This window comes from Anser cygnoides, chromosome Z (assembly GCF_040182565.1).
Source record: "Anser cygnoides isolate HZ-2024a breed goose chromosome Z, Taihu_goose_T2T_genome, whole genome shotgun sequence".
Classification (NCBI taxonomy): Eukaryota; Metazoa; Chordata; class Aves; order Anseriformes; family Anatidae; genus Anser; species Anser cygnoides.
This window is the reverse complement of record NC_089912.1, coordinates 46,607,282-46,631,587: the sequence shown is the minus strand read 5'-3', so window position 1 is coordinate 46,631,587 and position 24,306 is coordinate 46,607,282. Positions and strand designations below refer to the sequence as shown.

At 39.2% G+C, this 24,306-nt stretch overlaps 1 protein-coding gene across 8 annotated transcripts in view; it reads left to right on the top strand.

Moving 5' to 3' along the window:
- The window catches only part of TRPM3 (transient receptor potential cation channel subfamily M member 3), a 488,292-nt gene extending 471,475 nt beyond the window's left edge, over nucleotides 1–16,817 (top strand). For all 8 annotated transcript variants that reach the window (XM_048049695.2, XM_066988522.1, XM_066988523.1 and 5 more), the window contains 4 exons: nucleotides 377–527; nucleotides 1,082–1,281; nucleotides 2,461–2,593; nucleotides 12,285–16,817. In XM_048049695.2, the coding sequence (XP_047905652.1) occupies nucleotides 377–527; nucleotides 1,082–1,281; nucleotides 2,461–2,593; nucleotides 12,285–13,734 (1,934 nt within the window). In that variant the 3' untranslated portion in view covers nucleotides 13,735–16,817. The remainder of the gene's footprint in view (nucleotides 1–376; nucleotides 528–1,081; nucleotides 1,282–2,460; nucleotides 2,594–12,284) is intronic.
- Nucleotides 16,818–24,306: the final 7,489 nt, after the last annotated feature.

Here is a 24,306-nt window from a genome sequence, read left to right as displayed (position 1 = left end):
GATTAACCGTTTTGATTATTTCATTTGCACAGCCACTAGTTAATACCAGAGTACTAAGATATTTCAGTTAAATAGAACAGGCAGTTTACATGAGACAGGCTTCCTGAAATTTCTGAGGGGAATATCTTGACTTTCATGGAAAATAGCATGTAGCATCAAGAAGTGTAGCTTTTAAAATATGTGATAAATTTGACAAGCATGTGATCACCACCACCTATAGCAATTGCAGATTTTTTGGGAGGAGCATCAATGGCACTGTTATTTAGAAGATATTGCTTTGGCAGGCAGGCCTTCATAAACATTTAAATATTTCTGTAAAAAGCACTGAAAATATAAGATTCATTCCTGGTTTGTATTTTTGTATTTTTGTTCCCAGCTCCTTGTGGTCAGAATGAAACAAGAGAAGATGGTAAAATAATCCAGCTGCCTCCCTGCAAAACAGGAGCATGGATTGTTCCTGCCATCATGGCCTGTTACCTCTTGGTTGCAAACATCCTTTTGGTGAACCTTCTGATTGCTGTTTTCAAGTGAGTGACACATTGCAAAGAATGGAGTTGGGGGTGGTAGGCGTTATTCATGGTCTAAGAAGGCAGCTAATCTGAAGACTTTGGCTGAAAGCCATTTTTAGAGTATGTGCAGGTGAGAAGATATAAAGTAGTAGCTTGTCTCCAGAGAGTGAGGGAAATGCTAGTTTTTTTACGTTATCTCATTTCCAAGGACAGACATCCAATGCGACTGAGAGTAGAAAATCCAAAAATTTGACGTTCAGTTATGATATTATTCACTCCTAATATAGAAGACAAGAATAAAAATACTTGCCTGTCTTACTGGGTTTGTTGAAAAACTAAGTGGTTGCACAGAGCAAGAATAAAGAGTAGTAACATTTTAAATGACTGATTGCCACTGTGCATCACTGAAGAACAAACTTACTAGTTGTTTTCTTTTGTTCTTCCTTTTTTTATATGACAAGGAAAAGTTTGCCACTATTAGTGAAATGTGTGTAATTAGGGTGCTGTCATATCATTTTTGGCAAAGTACTCAAAAACATTTTAATCTGTTATTTTCTCTTCTTGCCTCCTAGCAATACATTTTTTGAAGTCAAATCCATATCCAACCAAGTATGGAAGTTTCAAAGGTATCAACTAATCATGACATTTCATGAAAGGCCAGTTCTTCCACCACCTCTGATCATTTTCAGCCATATGACTATGATATTCCAACACCTCTGCTGTAGATGGCGGAAACACGAAAGTGACCCAGATGAGAGAGACTACGGACTAAGTAAGCCTTAATTTACAGAGTGGGACTTTCCAATTCTCTTTGTAATATCTGTTTTTGACATGAATGAAGGCTAAGCCCAGCACTTTGATAACCTTTTCAACAGAGAACTATTAACTGCAAGCTCCCACCTGATCACTTAGTTTTACTTCCATTCCTTAACACTCAGTTCTCCTCAGAGCATTAATGAGGCAATGTTGTTCCTGGATGTTTTGGGTTGTTTCTCTCTTCAAAACAAAGAGTTTTGTTTTGCTGTTGCTAGAAGACTGTTGTTACTGGAATTCTTACAGTTCTTTGAAGTTCCAGATCTTTAATTTTATTGCAGAAAACACAGAGATAGCATTCCTATTTTTTGAGCAAATAGCACATATGTCCCCTCAACACACTTTATGCCTAGATAAGATGAGAGATGGTGAGGAGTAATTGTTTTGTAGACACATGTTCTCTCCTTGACATTGATTCAAAGTGGAGGAGTGGTTTCTCCAGACACTTTAATAAGAACTCCCATAAGCATGATGGAAAACCTGACAGATTATTTTGATAACACTTTCTCCGCTCTTCCTTATCTAGTTCTTCAAAGTAGAAAAACTCCACCTCCCCCAGTGTATATGACAGAAGTAGGGAGCTAGCAGATGTGCATCTCTTCCCAACTCAAACCCATGCCACAGCCCACTTCTCCGCAAGAAAGGAGCTGGAGTCCTGTGATGGCATGAGAGATGCAAGTGCTCTCCTCCTAGACACATCACACTGTGTCTGACATAGCCTTTGCTGCTGCCTGCAGATTTCATTTCTTGCCACGTCAAGCAGACCCTCTGTACTCTCCTACTTCTTTCTTACTAGTCTCCAAATATGACTAAATTTGTATTAGGTTACAGGTGAGGTTTGGCTCCCACTGTCTCTCCAGGTCCTGACCAACAGCTGTGTTTAGGTCTCATGTAATCAAAACGCATTCATGTTTGTACAGCATTTGCCTGCTTAAGTGTTGCTATCTCCAGAATCACTTATAATTGAAGCCACTAATTTGGAAATTAGATGCATCTCTTTGCTTTCATACCAAAATGCCAGATAAAATTGAAGCCTAATTTTGAAAGTTCAGTCTGTGAATTCTGCTATAAGAAAAGTGTACCTAATTTCACATGTTAATGCTTTGCCAAATTCACATTTTTTCCATTGTTTCTACAGAACTTTTCATAACTGAGGATGAATTGAAAAAAGTCCATGATTTTGAAGAGCAGTGTATAGAAGAATATTTTAGAGAGAAGGATGACAGATTTAATTCCTCCAATGATGAAAGAATCCGTGTCACTTCAGAAAGGTGCAGTTTGCTCTCTCATAGATCTAGAAATATGTTTTTGTTGCCTTTCTCACCCTTCCTTTCTTTTTCTTGAAAAGGGAAACATTTGAGGTAATTTTAAGTAAATCTTAATGAAAAAGTAGAGTGATACAAGAGTGAATTTCTTTTCTTTTTTTTTTTTTTCTTCACTAAAGCAAATGTTCCTCAAAATTTTGAAAACTTTGGATCATCCAACCAGTTACAATTGTATGCAAATGAAATAGTGAGGAAAATACAATTCCTCTTTGCATTTCACTTTCTGAAGCAGAACTTAGAGGCACAAGTGGTCAGAACACAGTGGGAGAGTGAATGAGAGTTCCTCAATAAAAACTAGAGCTTTAGCACTGACCTGATAACCATTTAGATAAAGAAAGAGCTTTACTTTGGGATGGTCTTGCTAGGTAGACTAGTTTCATTGAGAGCAACAGGGATCTTGCCATTAATTTCAAAGGAACTAGACATTTCACTTAGAATGATAACAAGCACAGAGGACTAAGATAATATATGAGTTTAGTCCACGTTTCTAGTCTTCAAATTTAACAGTCCTAAACTTAATGAATCTGTTAATCTCCAATACATGCTTTCATCATATAGCAGCTGAGCAACAGAGCTAAATTTTGAGTACAGAGCTTGTTGTTTGATGCACAGCACTGTTGCCAATAAATATTCTAGGGTGATATCCTGTCAAATACTCATGAAACTTAAGAACCACTGAATATTCTGTACACTGAATACTATGCTTTAACATGAATGCATGTAAAAGAAATCAGGAGAGTCATCGCTGTAATTGAGTACATGGGCATAACACTCTTCTATTTAATGTAAACTTCCGGCATAGCTCCTGATGCAGTTATGCATAAAATGTTTCGTGTAGGCAAGAAAATGTGCTTTTAATTTGTTTTTGAACTAAATCTATCCCAGAGCAGGATTAGCAAATATAATATCCTTTAATCATCTGTGTTCCTGAAAATAGTACTCTCAAGACACATATTTTAGAAAAGGGTGTTAGAAGGGAAGTGTGGTAAAGCATGGAATAGCTTCTTCACAAGGGATGGCCCGGTAATCCTCAAATAAAACTCTATTCTGTCTGGAAGGGAAAAATCAGAAATGAAACCACAGAGGCCTATATAATTCTGCATGCAAGGAGAGGGTGAGTAGAAATCAATTGTTTGCTGTCTCTCCCAAAACAAGAACTAGGAGAGCAACAGATAAATCTAACAGGAGACTGTTCAAAATAAATAAAAACAAATGTTCTTTTCATGCAGTAAATACTAGAATAGAGTGAATTCTTGAAAGATTATGAGGTCAAAAAAAAGCTGATGATGACAGGTAAAAATCGACACTAGTGAAAACAGAGACTAGATAAGCTTATGGAAGAGAAATCCTGTCAGGACTACTAAATACATAGAAATCATTTTACTCCTAAGCTGAAGGTGGTTGAAGACTGGAGACTGAAGAATTACTTATGTTTAAAAGAAAGACAGCAGGCTAAATTGAACTGTGGTCCAAGGTTTCCTGTGTTCTGATACTCCAGAGATCAGAAAACTAACCTGGAAATGGTAGTTGTAAGTTCAAATCTCTGTTTGCTCATAGCTTTATTTTTGGTGGCCAAGGAAAGAAGAAGTCTGTATAAATAAGTGACCCTGCTGGGACCTCCCCTACATTAGGCAAATACTCTACGTACTGAAAAAATGAATTTGTAATAGTCTACTGAATTTATAATAGTCTTTGCTCTCTGTTTTGCTCCTGTTTTATAGGAAAGGAGTCCTTCTCTTTATTTTAAGTTAATGACTTAAAGCATTTCATTCCAGAGGAGGGTTTGTGATTATGAATCCTAAATGAAGACAAACACCTGAGCCTCACAGAGAAATAATTATTTAAACGTACATTTTCCTTAGTCAATAGTGTATAACCAGCAAGTCCCAGCTCTGTATGGAAGGCCATTTGTGAGGATAGGATAGGATTTGTGAGGATAGGTTACAGAGTCTACTTCCAAACCTAAACACAAGAAAGTTGGATATTCCACTACTATGACTTCCAGCAGTGAAGTCCTATCTCTTAACAGCTCTCCTCTAAACCCACTACAATACTCTACCCAGACAAGGCAAGTTTGAAAGCATTAGATTAAATATGCTCAGATCTGGGCTTTATAAGTATCCTAAATCTTGCTCACTAAGAACTACATTCCCAGGTCTGTCATTTGGTCTGCAATTATGGTCAGACTTGTATCCCTTGAAATGCTCAGGATCTAAAATACCAAACTTCTTTTTCCCAAATTGTGGAACATATAAATATTTAAAACCCAGCTTTGTACTTCATAGGTTCTATATATAAATGACTTTGTACAATTAGCAGGATGTAAAGCAAAGAAAACAGAGAAGATGCAATACTACAGTTTCTCTTCCAATGTCCAGTCATTAACCTGTAGTACTACATCAAGCACAGTATGTACATTATAGCCATGAGATCACCACCCTAGCCGTCTGGCCGATTAACTCAACTTTGCATGGTGTAAAATCAACCCAGAATATCCTGAGAATGTGTGTGGAGTTTCCCTTTGCACTGAAGACCTTCCTTTTCCAGAAAGCTGAGGGTGCTGTTTAGCTGGAGGAGAAAGAAGAACTGGGATGAGGCCTGTGTGATGCATATCCACCTGGACTGCTCAGAGCCTTCCCTCTCCTCCAGGCATCTGTGATGCACTTAGCTCACAAGAATGTTTTCACCTCTTAAACATCCCCTTGAACATCTTCTACTTGCAGTTGGATCTACCAGAACGCCCCAAGGACTACTGTGGTGGTTTTACCATGCTAGGCAGCTGAACACCACAACCGGTCTCTCACTCCCCCTCCTTAGATGAGGAGGGGAAGAAGTAAAGGAAAGAACAACTCATGGGTTGAGATAAGGATAATTTAATTAAAGGGAAAAAAATAATTATTAAGGAAAGATTATTATTAAACAATTTAACTAAAGAGAAAAAGGGGAAAGGGGAAAGGGAGGGGGAAAAAAAAAAAAAAAAGTAAAGGCTATGTGGAAGTGCAGAGGAAAGAAATTACTCTCTACTTCCCACAAATGAGCGATGCTTGACCACGTCCTTGAAGCAGGGCCTCAACGCACGTAGCGGGTGTTCAGGAGGACAGACATTTTCGCAACAAGAGCCCACCCCTCCCCTCTTCTTCCTTTTTCCATCTTTTATTGCTGAGTGTGACATCATATGGCCTGGAATATCCCTTTGGTTGGTTTAGGTCAGCTGCCCTGGTGCTGTTTCTTTCCCACTTTTTTGCCCACCCCATAGAAGGGTTAGAGGGAGTCCTGATGCTGTGCCAGCACTGCTCAGCAGCAGACACAACACTGGTGTGATACCACTGCTGTTCTAGCTACAAGTGCAGAGCACAGCACTGTATGGGCTGCTGCAGGGAAAGTTAACATCCCAGCCAGACCCAGTACAACTACTTGAAGGAAAAGCAGCTGCAAAAGCAGGGTGCAAAGCCCAGTAATCCTGGAAGAAGGAATAGAAGTCTAGCACTGAAAGGACAATAGGAGATGGGAACAAAGTCTTGCCTTGAAGTTCAGCCTATATTGGTCCCAGAGGCAGGAAGGAGTTCAGGAAAGCAAAAGAACAAGAGATGTTGTTTCCTGATGTGTTGAACTGTACGTAAACCAGCAACTTCAGCCATGGTCTGAGTGGCTGTTCTGGATCAGGATCACAGTGCCTTGCCTGACTCCCCTAAAAGAAGAAGCAGTTTATACTCTCACATTGGAATAGTTCACCCTGACATCTTGTTTGGCCTCAGTGTGTTCAGTCTTACCATTCTCACTGCAAAAAACATCACAGAGGTATCCACAGTTGTTGTTACCACACAGAATGCCTCCTTTACCTGATCGTTTCTACATTCAGAAATCAAAAACATGAAACAACTCTTGATGTCTGTCCTTTTCTCTTTGCTAGGATCTAGCACAGGCACATGGAAGTAGGTCTGAGTTAATGATACAGATCAGAGGAAGTGATTATGGTGAGAAATACAAAGCAGTCCAAAGCTGTAAGGTGTTTTCTATAAGTGCATTTATGACAAAGGCAAATCTTAGTGAATCTTCTGGAGACCAGGGAGGAAAGTAGATTTGGACTCTACTTTCAAGACTCTTGGCCATATGGCCAAGTCTTGACCCAATAAAAACCTCTTGTTGATTCCAAAGGGAGGAGGGTCACATCCTAATAGTATTTAAAAATCAGATAAACTGGTTGGAGTAGACATTATGATGTCATCTCTGGAGTTCATAACTATAGTACCTTAACACTTTACAGTCTTCAGTGCAATTGCATTAACAGTGTCTGAGAATGAAGACATAGCTGTTATCCTGGTTTCAGAGAGATCAAAATGAAGTGCACAGAAAAGGGTCAATACTGACCTTACCAGATCAGGCCATATGTTCAAAGTGGGGCTAGGAAAGGTCTGTTAATCTCACTGCATCTCTCTTTAGTCAGAAAGAGTTTGGTGGTCTTAGGATCCAGACAGGAAGGCAGCCAGGACAACACAATATCCTTAACCTGCAAAAAACACAACACTTGGAAAAACTGGCTGTCCACTTAACACCAGAGATACCTTACCAAAAAATATCAGGCACAGTACCAATTGCCTATTACAAGCTTGCGAATTGCTTCCAGAAAAGTAAAAGCATTCTACAGTCACCTATAACAAGCAATGTGGATCCCCTCTTTAAGGGACTTTCAGCGTCTACAGTCTTTGCAACAGCTGAAAATGATTTTGCAGACATAAAGGATGCCTAAAAAATGGACAGAGCTCCACAAAGAGACTTGTGAACCCAATTCTAAAATTCATTTAATGGTTTGATTCAGTTAAGAGGTCTACTTCTGAAAAGAGTACCTTACTCCCATTAAATCATTGCTTCAATTAAATTATAGATGAACAGCTGTGCAGAGGTTAAAAATGACTATAACCAAAGAGAATGCCAGCAAAATCCTTCATCTTTCAAACCATAATTTAAAAGGTTGGTCATAGATAATATAACACCTTTGTCAGATTCCCAGCTCTGAGCTTGTATTTTTCCCCAGTTACTGAATAGTCTCTTCAGCTGGTCTGTGTTTTTCTATTAGAATTTTTTAAGCTTCAGCAAAACACACTCAATGCACATTTTAGATTTAGCCTTCTCTTTTTCTGTTCTCATGCCCATCTGCTAAGATGGCTTGGCACCCCCTCATACATGAGATAAATCTTGCTGTAAGGAAAGATACAGGTGCAATAGAGGCATCATACAAGGATATTGTGAGATTTTCCAAAAGGTTTATACTATCTCCAGCAAATATATATATTTGCTATGTATTTGGATATATATTATATGTATATATCCAGCAATACTATCTATAGCAAAAAAAAATAATTAAAAGAGAACATATGCAAGGCAAGGCACATGTGAGACAAGGAGGTGATCTGAAACAGCCAGTATGGCTTCACCAAGGGCAAATTTTGCCTGACCAATCTGGTGGCCTTCTATGATGGAGTGACTGCATCACTTGACAAGGGAAGACCAACCAATGTCATCTACTTGGACTTCTGCAAGGCCTTTGACACAGTCCCACATGACATCCTAATCACTAAATTGGAGAGATATGGACTGGATGGGTGGACCATGCAGTGGATAAGGAGTTGGCTTGAAGGTCACCCCCAAAAAGTAGTGGTCAATGGTTCTATGTTCAGGTGGAGGCCAGTGATGAGTGGTGTCCTTCAGGGGTCTGTCTTGGGACTGGTGCTGTTTAATATATTTTTCAACGATATAGACAGTGGGATTGAGCGCACCCTCAGCAAGTTTGCAGATGACACCAAGCTGAGTGGTGCAGTCAGTACAACAGAAGGAAGGGAAGCCATCCAAAGGGACCTGGACAGGCTGCAAAAGTGGGCCCATGTGAACCTAATGAAGCTCAACAAGTCCAAGTGCAAAGTGCTGCACCTGGGTCAGAGCAATCCCAGACATGAGCATAGACTGGGAGAAGAACTCATTGAGAGCAGCCCTGCAGAGAAGGACTTGGGGATTCTGGTGGACAAAAGGCTTGACATGACCCAGCAGTGCATGCTTGCAGCCCAGAAGGCCAACTGCATCCTGGGCTGCATCAACAGAAGGGTGGCCAGCAGGTGGAGGGAGGTGATTGTGCCCCCAGCAGGCTGAGGGAGGTGATTGTGCCCCTCTGCTCTGTCCCTGTGAGGCCCCACCTAGAGTGCTAGTCCAAGTCAGGGGCCCCCAGCACAAGGATGTGGGGCTGTTAGAACGGGTCCAGAGGAGGGCCATGAAGTTGATCAGAGGGCTGGAGCATCTCTCCTGTGAAGGCTGAGAGAGCTGGGGCTGTTCAGCCTGGTGAAGAGAAGGCTCTGGGAAGCTCTGCAGCTTTTCAGTACTTAGAGGGGGCTTACAGGAAAAGATGGAGAGCAACTTTTTGCTCAGGCAGAAAATGAGAGAACAAGGGGGAATCGTTTTAAACTAAGAGGGGAGATTTAGACTGGATGTTAGGAGGAAATTCTTCTCTCAGAGGGTGTTGAGGCACTGGAACACGTTGCCCAGAGAAGGAGTGGATGCCTCTCCCTAGACGAGTTCAAGACCAGGTTGGATGGAGCATTGAGCAACCTGATCTAGTGGGAGGTGTTGTCAAGGCTGTTGGAACTAGGTGATCTTTAAGGTCCCTTGCAACCCAAGCTGTTTTATGATATGATTCTATGAAAAACTTATTTTTATTTCTTACGTTGAAAGTCTTTTAATTCAAAACTATTCCTGAAGGAAACACAGCTCTGGCTGTCTTTTCACTGAGTGTAATATCATCTAACACAGGGCAATATAAATTTGCATTTATTGAAACATTTTAAGGACCAGATTATGACTGTATTTCTCCAGAGCCTATCTCCTTATGTGCTCAGTGTTTAGCTGATGGGATTTTATCACATTTCTAGTGGGAATACTCACAGAGCATGGTGCTATTGTGTGTGCTGAATGATTACAGAATTGAGCATAAAATATTGAGAATATCCCTAGTTAAAAGTATAAATATTTGTTGGAAAGGTCCAGGAGTGGACGTGTCATATGTAAAACAAAAGATGACTAAAGTCAGCTAATAGCTTTGAAATTGGAGGAGACTACTAATACTCAAGATTTCTTCCTTCTTTCCTTCCTTCCTTCCTTCCTTCCTTCCTTCCTTCCTTCCTTCCTTCCTGGGATTCATCCAGTATAAGCACATGCATGTACCTCTCAGTTATGTACCTCACAGTACATCTGTGGTTACCCTTTATTTCTGAACCCAGGCTGCACTCTCCTTACCTTGTTACATTTCTAAATAAATTTCCCACCACTATCAATGTGATCAAATTTGGGGCTTCTTCCATGGCAACCACCAGTCCAAGCAACCCAGAATCCTCTCTTTGTCTTGGCCAGCAATACCACTGGCTTTACATCTTGTGTCGGGCTCTGTTAATATCCAGGCAAAACACTTTTCTTTAGCTCAAATAGACCACGGGGTTACTCAGGATTTTCAGCATGTGTAACTGTACTCGAACTGTCAAGCTGTATCTGTCATCATCATCAAGAAGCTATTATGGAATCTGAGTGAGTGACCAGGTACTCAATTATTAGCTGATAAATTTTTCAAAAGTATAATTTCTTTGATAAAATAGCAGTTTAAATAACTAATAACATGAGGGAAAATTCAACTGCTTCTTATACAAACTGCTCTCTTACTATGAAATTATATCCTGTGCTTGTAATAACATTAGTCTGTTTTGTTAGAGGAGGTTGACAGAAGAAATAGACTAGTGGCTAAATAATAATAAGCTGAGTAGAAGGAGATTGCTTGAAACTACAGGTTTATTTCTTTGCAGGGGTCTTAGCTTATTTGATCTTTCATCTGCTGAAGTCTGATGACAGTAATACAGTTGCTGATTCATGGAACACTTCAAATCTATAGATTGGAGTTTTTTACTTGTACTTTCAAAATTCATGGTCTTCAACGCAATAAGCCCGTATTTCTTGGGAATACGAGCCTTGCTGCAGGGTGTGGTGCCACTCTCTTCCTTCTCTCTTGTACGGATGGATGGTGGCTGCTCAACACCACGTGGTAGTCAGACTTCACTCCCTAAACTTCTGTTTCACCCCCTAAACTTCTGTGACATACCAGACATTAATGCTGCCCAATACTCATTTACTGCCTAAAATCTGATTTCCTTTTGGACAAGCAGGAGTGTTTGTGGTGTTTCCAGTTTCAAATCACTTGTCCTGTTGGAAATTTATCTACCAGTAGTAGAGTATGATATTTATCCCATCAGAAATCCCAGCTATGGTTGACGGAGTGCATATTAACTTTTGAGTATGATTTGCAGTAACAAACAGAGAATGAGAGACTTGAGAAAAGTGTGGAAAACCTGTCGTTTGGTATTTGTCACTTCACTGCTCATTTTCCAGTGTCAATAGGGAGAGGGAAACCCAGAAGTGCAACCCTAAAATAAGGCATATGTAAGTAAACAAACTACATAAATATGCAGCTTTTAATATCTCTTTGGCAGATAATGGAATTCCCTGGTCTACTCCAGGGACTACTACCAGAGAAATATAATTATAAGGAATTACATATGTGCTAAAGGCAATCTTATTTTATGAAATCGGAAAACTCCATACAAAAGCAGTAGAGAAGTTTTTAGAAGTTTAGAGAAGTTTTAGAAGTTTTTAGGCCAGCAAACAGAAATGATTAAAAGCCACTGGCATAAATTAGTACACAGTTCACTTTACAGATGAAAACATTTTAAAATGAGCTAAATCAATCCTGTATATAGAACAGTTACACTGAAGTTTAAATTAAGCTCACACATTCAATTATTAGCTATTAGTACTTACTTATATATTATGATAGGGAGCTAATAAGTATCTTCATGGCCCATCATTTCAATCCCTAAACTACTAACACAGACTACAAAAGGTACAAACACAGGAACAGAACAGTCTTGATATGTGTACCCTGTTGTACACTACATTTTATTTGATCGGTGCTCACTCCTTGCAGTTTTCTTATATACATATTACCTACATTCTGTACTATGCTGATAATCTTTTTCTATGTATCCGAGTTAAATATGAATCAGAGAACAAGGAAACTATTTTGTTAGGCCCAAACAGCAGTAGCTGATACAAATATGGGGGGAACACCAAAAGAATAATGTGGGATATTTCCCACCTTCTATAGTACATTACCCACTTCCATGACTTCGTTTAATTCAGGAGTTAACTACAATAGTTCTGCCTGTAGTACAACTGAGAGCAATATCATGTGGCATGTGCGGGAAGGTTTATTCATTTGTAACCACCTAATTAGAAGTTTTGGCAGCAGAGAGGTAGCAAATCGTAATAACATTTCTGTAATAGCCCCTGTCCCTGGGATAGAGCATACCTAAAATCCCCTCTATGTTATAATCAACAAGGAGCAGACACTGACTGGTTAACTTACTGGAGCAATTTCCTGAGCAAGCAGTATCCTTCGGTTGCTGAACCTCTTTTAGCAATGTTTGATGCACACGAGGTGCACATTGATTTTGAATGTTGAGACCTATTTATTTCCATTTGTTTCAATGACCTATTGGCTGAACATCACTGCTTTGTGGAAATCAACCCATTTTATTTTCCCTTCTTTAAGGGTAGAGAACATGGCCATGCGACTGGAAGAAGTAAATGAGCGAGAGCACTGCATGAAGGCTTCTCTGCAGACTGTTGACATCAGGCTTGCTCAGCTGGAAGATATGATAGGACGAATGGTGACAGCCTTAGAAAAACTGACTGGCATAGAGAGAGGTGAGACAACCAAGATACGATCCAGGACCTCATCTGACTGTACAGATGCAGCCTACATTGTGAGGCAGAGTAGCTTCAATAGTCAGGAAGGAAATACTTACAAGCTTCAAGAGAGCATAGATCCTACAGGAGAGGAGTCCATGTCCCCAACATCTCCTACAATCACACCCCGCATGCGAAGCCACTCTTTCTATGCAACAAATATGAAGGACAAGTGTGGGTTGGAAAAGTTTGAAAGCATTTTTAAGGAAAGGTCTCCAAGCCTGCACCGGGCTAGCAGTTCCCACTCGATAGCAAAAGAAGGAAAGGTTCCCTTAGCCCCTACCAGCACTTTGTCAATTGCCCCAGACTCCAGAAGGCCTTCGTCTTGTATAGACATCTATGTTTCTGCGATGGATGAGATGCATTCTGACACAGAGCCTCTTGACAGCTCCATAAATATTCTTGGTACTGTAGATGCAGCCCTACAGGCTCACATAGCCTCTTCCATTTTAGCTAACAGTGCGTATATTAGCAGTACACCTAGTGAAAAGATTTCTGGCAGGAGTCTTGATTATGAGGAAACATCTGGAATAGAAACAAGAGCATTTTCTTCAGACTATTCACAAATCACAGATTGCCAAATCCCCTGGGATTCGGACCCTCCCTTGTACCACACTTTAGAACGATCCAAAAGCAGTCGTTATCTGGCTACAACTCCGTTCATTCTGGAGGAAACACCAATTGTGAAATCTCACAGTTTTATGTTCTCACCATCTCGAAGCTACTTCAGCAGTCTTGGCGTCCCAGTCAAAACAGCAGAGTACACAAGTATTACAGACTGCATAGACACAAGGTGTGTGAGCGCTCCCCAGACCATCGCAGAGAGGGCCAGTTTTCCTGGAAGCCTTGGGGGCAAGGTGGAAGACTTGGGATGCTGCCACCCAGAGAGAGAAGCAGAACTAAGCCACCCAAGCTCTGATCATGAAGATATTGAGTCCAAAGACAAGAAGGGAATCCCCTTATCTCCTCAAGATGGCAATGCCACAAGAACTCTGACCAACAGCATCCCACTTCCAAAAATAGAGAGGGCCAACAGCTACTCTGCAGAGGAGTCCAACATGCTGTATGCACAGCACACACGGAAGAGCTATTCAATCAGTGATAAACTTGACAGACAGCGAAATGCAACGAGCCTGCGGAACCCCTTCCAGAGGAGCAAGTCCTCGAGGCCAGAGAGCAAAGGAGACAACATGTCTATGAGGAGACTATCGAGAACAGGAGCCTTCCGTAGCTTTGAAAGCAAGCACAGTTAGGCCCAGACAAAGCTTGCAGGCAGGATCATCTGCTCTCCAGTCCATTTTCCTTAGAAGAATTAACACACCTCATATCATTCCATGTCAACTCCAGTTGGCATCAGCCACCGGTCAAGGGAGCACATTTGTCAGTCTCAGCAGCTCCTGCTGAGCTACTGCATCTTGACCCAGTTGACATTTGCACTTAAGGAAAAAAGGAGGGATGAAATATTTATGAACACCTCAGTAAACAACAAGAAAAAAAAAAAGCCCCCTTTATGAAGTCTCAAGTAATAACTGAGTTCAGAAATCTGCCTTTTACTAGAAGACATCCTAAGATCTATTATTCACAAGTTTTTAGGACACAGGAATTAACTGGCAAAAAGAGATGTACAAATTAGATGTTCTAAACTTCAATCATGACTTCCTTTTCATCTGTTTCACCATTGTGATGACTGATGAAAAGCATTTGTTATTTCTGTAGGAACTGGCAGCAAATAAACCTAGTCTCCCAAATACCTTACTTCCCTCCTCTTGTGTAAATGAAGAAAGATGAACAAGATAACAACCATAAAGTTCACTTGTCTCTTTTTGCATCAACTTATAGTGTCACAAAAAAAAATAATAATAAAAATAAAAATTAAAAAAAAAAATCAGAAAGGGAACAGAAATACCTTTTGTAGTGCAACTTAAATGGAGGAAGAATTTATGTTAAAATATCAGGTGATTTCCTGTATAAAATAGGCATTCTAGATTCTAGGACAGCTGAGCAAGCTTAGGATGAATGTAATTAAGCGGAATAGCATATATTTATTTTTTTACCACATTTGTCATCAATATGTTGTCTCATTAAATCAAAGGATGTGATGGAACAGTAAGAATGGGGTGATCAGAGCAGAGCACAGCAATACTGTCAGGTTCTCACTGCTCTGTTTAATTAATTGTACAGACTGGAGAGGTTTACCCATGCGGTTGCCACCAGGCTCTTCTTGCTGTTCCATTTGAGCTGCCAATTTCTCTCACCTAAAACTATACACTTTTTTTTCTTTTTTTTTTTAATGATGACGTTGCTGTATTCGAACATTTCAAACTATATAAAATTTATCAAGATTTACCTGGTCTAAATCCAGATTAACCAAATTAGGCTGAGGTTGCTTAAATGAAAGCATTCTTGGCAGAATACTGTAAAACACTAAAAGGTATGTAGTACATGTTTTTAAGATAAGTTAAAGAACCAGAATGAAACCGGAATTGTCTGTTAACAACAAATTACATCAGTTGCAAGTATGCTTCCACTGTTCACTGTTCAGCAACATATTACACAACACGCATTTTAGTGGGAGAAAGCATATTTGATCTGTAATACAGTTGTGGGTTTTGTTTAAAGACAATAGACTCCACTGACCTCACTCACATACTTTCTAAGGGTCCACAGTATCAACAGGAATTTCAAACTTATTAAGAAAAGATATCACTGTGGTCAGAGGAGAAAGGGTGTGCAGAAGACAGGAAAATGTTAGCAAAGCATAAAAAGCAACTGGACTAAATTTCACATCCTCTATGAAGGGACTTTTAAGCTTGACAAGAGTGAACCTAGTGCTATTAAAAATTAAAACATCTCTACAATGACCAACATCTGTGTAGAATCAGGTCCTTTTTGTTATTAAATAAGAGCACATGCAAGTGGGGTACATGCTTCCCATTTATTTAAATGGGAATTATCTTCCAAACCTCTAAGGCAGCTTTGAAAATGTAGGCTGACATTTTCTCACTAGGATCTCGCACTGGGAGACACTAAGGATCGTGTGAGAGTAAAGTCTGTAAGGCAACAAATGCAGACATAAAAATAATCATCTGGCTCAAGACGAGGCAAAGAAGGTGAATACCTTTAGGTACTGAGTCACTGCGTTGGAAAGTTCATTACATAGAGAACTGCAACATGAGAACTGCTAAGCACAATGTGTTTCGTGCTTCCTGCACCAATGTGTTCCTTTCTTTATCCTATTTGACCAAGCTTTCAGTGAGCTAAACTCCACCAAGACACCATGTTTATGCAATTGCCTTGCAGTCCATGTGCAGCATTATGGTCACATGGCAACACCAAGAAAGGTCAGAAACCTTTCTGTGCATTATGAAGCATGCTTGTAATAGGCTGATTGTTGAACAACAGCAAAAAGCCCAGGGACAAAGGAACTTGTGTTTAACAATCTGCTTCAAATGTGCCAACTTTTGTTAGCAGCCTTTTACTAAGGCTTCTCCAAATCTATCTGTCCTTGATGAGTATAGGGGGATCTTCTTGCTCTGTTTTCTTTGTTACTTTTACGAATGTCTTCTAAAACTATTCGTGGACTCTTCCACCTCCACCATATTTCTGGCCTACTCTAGAGGAACTTCAAATTCATTAGAAATTTGTCAACAGTGATTAGTTCGAGGCATAGGGCTCTCCTCTGGGGTAGATTTTATCGCTTAGTTTGTCAGGGTAAAGGAATTTGCCAAACCCAGAAGCTGTATAAACATTTAAGATACAGCACTTTATTGATCTGGAACACACATTCCAGGTAAAAGGAAACAGGACACTTTATTTACCTCTTAAAATTTGCCATTATATATAAAATGTAAATTCAGATGTTAAAAGTGTGATTGCAAGATGTCAGAACACTTCTTTTCCTGAATGTTTCCCATTTATTCTACAACGTGGTTTCTATAGAATATATTATGATGGATGTTATGTTATTTCATCGTCATCTCTTTTTTATGTATTGCATCAAACTTCTCCTTTCTGAATTTGGTGGTAAGACACCCATTTCTTGCAATGGGACCAGATTGCCCCCTCCCAATGTACTATGACCATTTAGTGACAGTAAAAGTCTTATCATCCATCATCATGTACCTATAGCTTGTGCCATATGACATATTCTGTATCAAGGGATAGCGCTTATGAATTATATATCTACACATATATACATATCTCCCATGTATAAACCAGTATAGTTGTGACATGTGATAATATTAGTGAACGTTACAGGACAATTTTAATATCACATTATAAGGTCTTGTTTGTAAATCTGTAACATTCAATAAAATAGCACATGTTGCATCAAGCATTAAGTTCCACTATCCAGTTATTAGCATACATATGGAATATGCATTTCTGGTCACAGTGTGTGAGTTAGGTATATTTCACACATTTCTCTGTATAGCTCCACTTAAATGTCTGTATGAGCTGATGTGTAAACCTCTAATGAGCCACTGTGGGTTGTTACAGGTGAGCTGTGGTAGTGTGAAAGATGAACTGGCATGTTATGCAAAAGATTATAAGATGAATGAACTTTAATAATATTTTGAAACTCAACTGAACTTAGTTGTTTGTTTACATATGCTGGCCAACTGAGGAAGCAGTGTACAGTATTTTATAAATATTTTCCTATAGTAATCTGTTCTGTTGTTACCAGTTTAAGTGATGCTATTCTACAGTTGGGGTATACACTTGTCCTAGGTATTGGATTATAGCACATTATTCTTTCACAATAATCGTGTGGTATGACTGAAATGGTTTCTCTTCCTTACAGTCCAGTCTTTTTTTGTGTCAACGAAAATGCATGCATTGTTCCATGAGTTTCTTTGGACTGCTATGAAACTTAACATTTTGCTATTGCCTGCCTGTAAAGACGAATCCAGTTAGGAATGAATTCAAGCTTTTGGATGTTTACATTATTTCCATTATGTTTGATCTTTAGCAAAGTAAGTGACTTTTTTATTATTTTTAAATGACAATTGTATTTTATGAAATTGAAATATTCAACACAAAATGCGAACCTACAGCAGTCCTCAGACATTTGGCTCTCTTTTTTGGAAGAGATAAGGTGCTACATTATTGTTCTTAGCACAAGTGCCAGTTAATAAATGGCAGTGTGGGGATAATTTAAAAATATAATGAACACCCAAAATATCCATTCATGCACATAAGAAAAGCCCTCTGGGTTCCAAATATAGACCGCTTTTTTTCATTTTCCATTTATAGATTTTTGGTAAAAAAAAAAAAAATGATTTGTACCTTTTGTGGAATGGATAGCCTTTTGTCAGGGGATAAATATCTTAGTTAGGTATATTTTTTGTAAGAGAAGAAAATGATTTGTTTCCTAGAAACTGTCAGCATGTGGAAAATGCAACTACACATTTAACTACTAAAAAAATGTGCTGGTAGCAGCACACAGCCTTAGTCCAATGACTGCAGTCGGAACAAACAAGTATCTTTGTCCTGGGAACAGAATTTATCAAAGGTATTAGTTTAGAGTGAGCCAGTGAAACAAAATTACCTATAAACTCATGGTGCAAATTTTTAAAACAAGCATAAATGTCTTGTTATGTTGCTCAGGTTATACAGTTAAGAGGATTTGATAATCACCAGAAGGGAAAATGTGAGCTTGTCATTCCTGGATTTCCCTAGGAATACTTAGGTAGTTGTGAGTCTCCCCCCTGCTTCAAAATAATAGTATATTTGCATTTTTGCACAAATATTCACAATTGTTTCAAAAAAGACAACATTTTCAGTTCTGTTAAATGATGTCATGTATAGATCACCTTCTTCAAAAGAAATAGGAAAGCTTTATAGCATTAATTTTCCCTCATCCACTTTAAACAACAGCATAGTCCAAACTGGGCAGAAGTAAAGCATTGAGGTGTCTGCTTATATAAGGAAACACTGCATTACTCTGGATGGTATTCACTGGCCTTGCCACACTTTTGCATAGAAACGCTAGTGCTGAATGTGGAGGGACCAACTGTCTGCACCCCAGTAAGAGTTATGCAGGTTTATAGCTAATCACAGGGTGAACACTATAGGTAATATGATTTTCTCTTCTGCAATATTGACTACAGTTATGGTCTTATCACTGCTGATGCAAATCTGATGAAAAAAAAAATTCTAAGGAGTTACTCTGACATTTGTCAGAGAATGGACTTATTCTGCTATCTCTATATTACTTTGAGTCATGGCACAGCTTATCCTAAGTCATCATCAGGTGGCCAGTCTAATGACTGAGCCATTGAGCCAGAGCAGTTGTGAAAGTCTCTAACCTATTAATTTTTGCTATATGCTTTCAGATCTATCATAGAGCCACAGAGTACTTATTTCAAAAAAAAGGGATTAAGAAAAATGTTTGATTATGAAATTGCTGCTGTTTCTGCTGCAGGGAAGTGATAAGTCTTGTTTATTGTAGTATTTGGTAGGGAGGGGGAAGGGGGCAGAAGTGGGAATTGGCTGTGAAATACAATTTTATGCCTTCACAAGAGTAAATTATATTAAAGTTATATTCTTCTTCCACCACTGCAGTTGTTGTACATGAGGAGAGTCTATATGCTGCTACTGCTGTCTGGAACAGTGTTTGCAATATACTATACTAATAGCTATTTAATCGTTTATTATTTGGGTTATCATTTGTAAGTGTATAACAATCATTTATAAAGGGAGAAAAAATGATTAAAATGTCATTTTAAACAAATTCCTACTAATATGAAGCTTTTCAAGTATGATTTGTCTAAATGTATATCACTAGGGAAAATGGTATTTTCCAAAGGTCTACTGGATTCACAATGCACTTTTAGACTGTGTTTAGATATGTAATAAAAAGCAGAAGTTGGCAATTACTACAGTAGAACTTTCTGAAATTTCTGTAACAATTGTTTTGCAATAAAAGAAAAGACGTAGTTCAAAACATCTGTACTTACTGGTACATTTATTCATGGTCATTTACTTCAGAGCAATAAAACAGCAGTGTGATGGAAACTGCTTTTCTCTAAGACCTCCCAATGCTCTAGTTCTAACTTAACAGCTTTAAAAAAAAGAAAAAAAAAATGGTTTGCTGCCTTGCACACGGACACTTTGAATGTTCTAAGTTACTTCTACCTCTGAGATGGGCTGTCATTCAGGTATCCCTTCTCCTGGTCATTATCAGACCCAAGTTTGAACCCAGACAGACAGACATCTTGATGTCTTTGTTGAAAAGAAGTGATAGTTTCTTTTATTTACAGCTACCACTTCAGCAAGTTGGGAGATGTAAGTATTGATTGCAGGTCCACTCTAAGTTGCTTCCACACAGTCATGAAGAAACACACTCATTTGTATGGCACACTACCCAGATGGGTGGCATCATTGGCTCTTGTAGCTAAAGAAGGTTCATTGAAAACAACAGAAACCAAGGAAGCCACAAGTACCCATGACCTCCTCTGAACTTGTATCTCAGCTTCTTCAAGAAAGAAGTCATTACCTCTGTCTTCATGCTGCTCTACAACCAGCCCTGGTATTTCTTCACAAAAATGCTGGAAAAAAGAGGCACTCACACAAAGTAAGTCAAGGTCAGGATCTGCTCCTTCGGCAAGTGACTCTTCACTGGGATAATATGTATTTTAACTAAACGCAAAAGAGACACAGGAAACAAATATCCCATTGAACACAAATGTATCAGATACTCAGGGTAGTTCTGCACAAATCAGTCACACTTCAGGAGGGGAATGGTTCAGAAAGGTGTTCTTTATTTCAGATTTCTCAGAAGGAAATGATAAATTCCTTAATCAGATTTTATCTAATCCTTTCTCCTAGAGTGCCATTCAGTAAAGACTGTAGGAGCTTTGAAGCCTTACACACACACATATGCACACAGATCTGTGCAAGACAGTTTCTTTCCAGGTAACACTATGCACCTGGTCCCTCCTGAGATTTTTCACAGGAAAAACCTTCATCTGAATTCAGACAGTTAGTATATGCCTGTAGAAAGTGATGACTTGATTTTAAAGCCCACAAGCCGCACTCTTATTGCTTATAGGGCAGTGGTCTGGTATCTTTTACTCTAGTTAACACATAATGGCAAAGAACTCCATTTGAAGTTGACCGTGACATTCAACCCTGATTTGTTATCCTCACAACTGAATACAGCAAAAACTTAGGGTATAGAAATGCTTCTACATCTTCACAGTCTTTGCATATCAACCTCAAATTTGACCCTGTTTATATTTCTGGAACAACAATGAAAAGAATTATAAAATTCCAAAATTTTGTGATTATGAAATTTTCAAATAATTGATTGCAGCATGAGTAGTTGCAGAATTTTATGAAACAATAATGACAATTAGTATCTAAGGGAAGGTTACTGTAGTATGGTCGTGCAAAATAACAATAGCAGCCCATGAACAGACATCCAACTGCAAATACAGGCAACTGCTGCAGAGAGCTAAGGGTGGGTTGAGATCTATGAAAAAAATGGCCTTTGCTAGTGTGCATTTCAAAACAAGAAGTTTGACAGCTATTCAGACAGATAGAGAAACTGATACCTTAGACAGAGATAGAGATACCTTAGATAAAGAGCCTACCACCTTCAAAAACTTATTTTTTTTGCCACACCTTTCCTTATAACATAAACGGATAGCCAAATGTTAAACAGTCTCATGCACATCATTGAAGCAGCTGTGAAAGACACAGAATTATCCTCACAAAATATTCTGGTGATTTTGGTTCTCAGTGTGTAAAGCTAGAATTTTTTTATAACAACCTCGGGAAAAAAAAAAAAAAAAAAAAACATGCTGAGGTTCTGAAACATTAGCTGAAAATGTTAACAAATAATCTACTTTTCCTTTATTTGAAAGATTACAAAAATTCAACTGCCAAGCACTATCTGTTAATGAAAATTTTGAAATTTAATATACATCTTTTGCCAAAAATCAAATCTTCTGGAAATATCAGTAAAAATAGTAAATATGGTTGAATTAAAAAAAAAAAAACAAAAAAACAGTCCTTAAAAATAGGAGTCACACTCAAACTTGAGTTCTAACCCACAGCTGCTGAACTACAGTAACTGTATTATTATCTAGGGGCAGGAGAAAGGAAACAGTCTACTTAACAGAAAATATGAACAATGAACTCTAAAATTCACATCAGTCATGCTATGTAGCTAGAACCTGCTTCTTCCCATAGAGGATGTTTCAGGAACTACACATTATCTCTGAAAATAGTAATAGGGTTAGTTCATGAGTAACCCATTTCTACAATGCTATTTTACTAATACTGTAGTATGTTCATCAGAGAATCATAACTTAGGCATATAACTTAGAGCTACAATGATTAATTTGTGCTTATTACTGAATGAACAGTCCCCTTCTCAGTGGGGCTGTTGAGTGGCTTTTGATAAATATCTGAAAAGACGTTCTGTCTGTTTGCTCCAGTCTTATCTAAGGGATGGTGAATAGCTGCCCTGTTGCAGGAGCGGGCCAAAGATTAAGAAAATGTGACCTGTTTCCCAGTTCCCATGAAGTTCATTTTCTTCCTGAAGCATTTTGGCTTTCTAACCAGAACAGACTGCCTTCATCTCCACCCCAGACAGACAGGAGTGGCAGCAGACATCTTGGAAAGGGCATCACAATGTAATTCCCTTTCTCTTTCCCTTTCCTTTTCCTCACTATGTAGAGCCATAGCTAGGGTCTTCATTACCACTGCAGTCCTTTAAACATTTATCCCTAACTTTTATATGCTTGCTTGATTTATCAATAAGTCTAGAAAATAAACTAAGACTACCTTAGTCCAAACAATCCCTTCTAAAATATCTGGGTCTTTTCAGGCCATAAGGCACAGTGGACATTGATGGGAAAACAAGTTCTTCTCAATAACAGCAGCTGATGCTACTCACTGGCCACTGATTAAAAAAAAAAAAAAAAAAAAAAAAAAAATTAATCTATGTCTCAATTTTGTTTGAGACAGTGGAGGAAACAGTGCTGTGCAGCACCTGAGCAGTTTCAGCATGGGGCCTTAGTTCTAGGCTAAGTAGAGGTTGGAAACCAGAGGATTTTCTGTGCTCCTGTTCTCTCCTGTTCCTTCCCTTCTGAGATGTGGTGGAACTACATCAGTAAGTGAACTATAACATACAGGTCCATGCTAGGTAAGTCTTAACAAATAATTTTAGTCCAAAATGAAGGTCAAGGGTGTGATTAAAAAACTAAACAAAACAACAAAAAAAAAGTACTTTAACAGTACAAATCCTATAGCAAACAGACAAACAAGCAAATAAAATAAAAATCAAGTGCAGAGCAACAACTTATGGATCAAAAAGGGCTCAATATGAAGCAGACACTGAAGATTCAGTTTTACTGAGAAGTTAGTTCTGGGTGCACCAGGAAGTTAGCCATGCATTTTTTCAGTTCAGATGAGGTTGCACAGAATAATTATACACTAAAAAACTATTAATTAAAAAATGAAGACAACCAACATGAAGAGTTACTGTACTGTTGAAATTTGGCACTGGAATTTCTTTTTTACATGAACATTTTCCAGAGTGTACACTACGATAGAAAATATTGTACAGCATGTATTATTTGTTTAAACTGTCCTAATAATGTTTTCATGTTGCAGAAATGGCTAAGACTTTTGCCTGGCCTTTATTAAAATATATATATATATATATATCCGTTTCTTTCTCTGCTGGTGGAGTTAACACCATAATCAAAATGTTATATTTTATCATGTTTTAAGAGAAACGCTGGTTCGACACAAATGAGGCAAAGCACTTGCAGCGGAGGCTGAGGTGCAGATGGAAATGAGCAGCCCGGTTGTGAGGAAGGTCAGTGTTATGCAGTGCCGTGCAAGAACCAGGTCCCACACCCCGATGGCTACGGGACACTCGGAGGTGACCACTACACCTCGTAACGAGGTGTTAAGGGCAAGCAGGTCCAGCTGACTCGCCAGTTTACCCTCCTATGCTGAGTAGAGCCTAGGATCCAAGTTGCATTAACAGCAACATGTCATGTGAAGTACTGCTGTCTGCAAATCTGGATAGCTTCCTAATTCGAAAGGGGCAAATTGGCTTGCTCCACCTGTGTCTAAAGTTATGTACACTGGAAGCTAGCAGCCTTCAAGAGCAGGATGGAGGAAAGCGTGTGTCCTGCATGGTAAAGCACAGGCACTCACAGCATTTCAAACCTTTCTCCGCTGGTTTTTCCCCCCTCCCAAGACGCGAGGGTCCCTGCTCGCCGCACCGTCCCGACAGCGGCTCTGGGACACGGTGACATTTCTGTCCCAGTGGCCGCTGGATGTCACTGTTTCTTATCCGAGAGGCACCCACGCTGACAGCATTTCTGTGACTCGAAATAAGGGAACTGAGGGCCTTAGGGACAAAGGAAAGAGCGAGATTCACAGCTTGCCCCAGGACAGCCGCTTGAAGCATCCCTTATTGAAGGCCCAGGTGGTGCAGGAGCCACGGGGGACCAGCAGTGGCCAGGCAGGCCCCGGCTGTAACCAAAACTGACCAAGCCACCCTGAACTTTGGTTGGCATGTACTACCAATTAGGACTGTGAACACGGGTAGGTTGAAGTGGGAAGCCCTCTGAAATAAATCCTTGGGGCTCTGTTGTAGGTAGACCTGGCACTATGCTAACAAGTGGTTTTTGGAGGAAGAAGCAGAGTGCCTGATCTATTTGTGTTACCCATGCTCATCACAATTTCTCTAAGTCCAACATGAAAAGAATTGCATAAATAGCATAACTCCTTATGTGGAAAGTATCTGCAGTTTGAAACTTAATCATATATGGGGATGGTAATATTATTTCTTATAA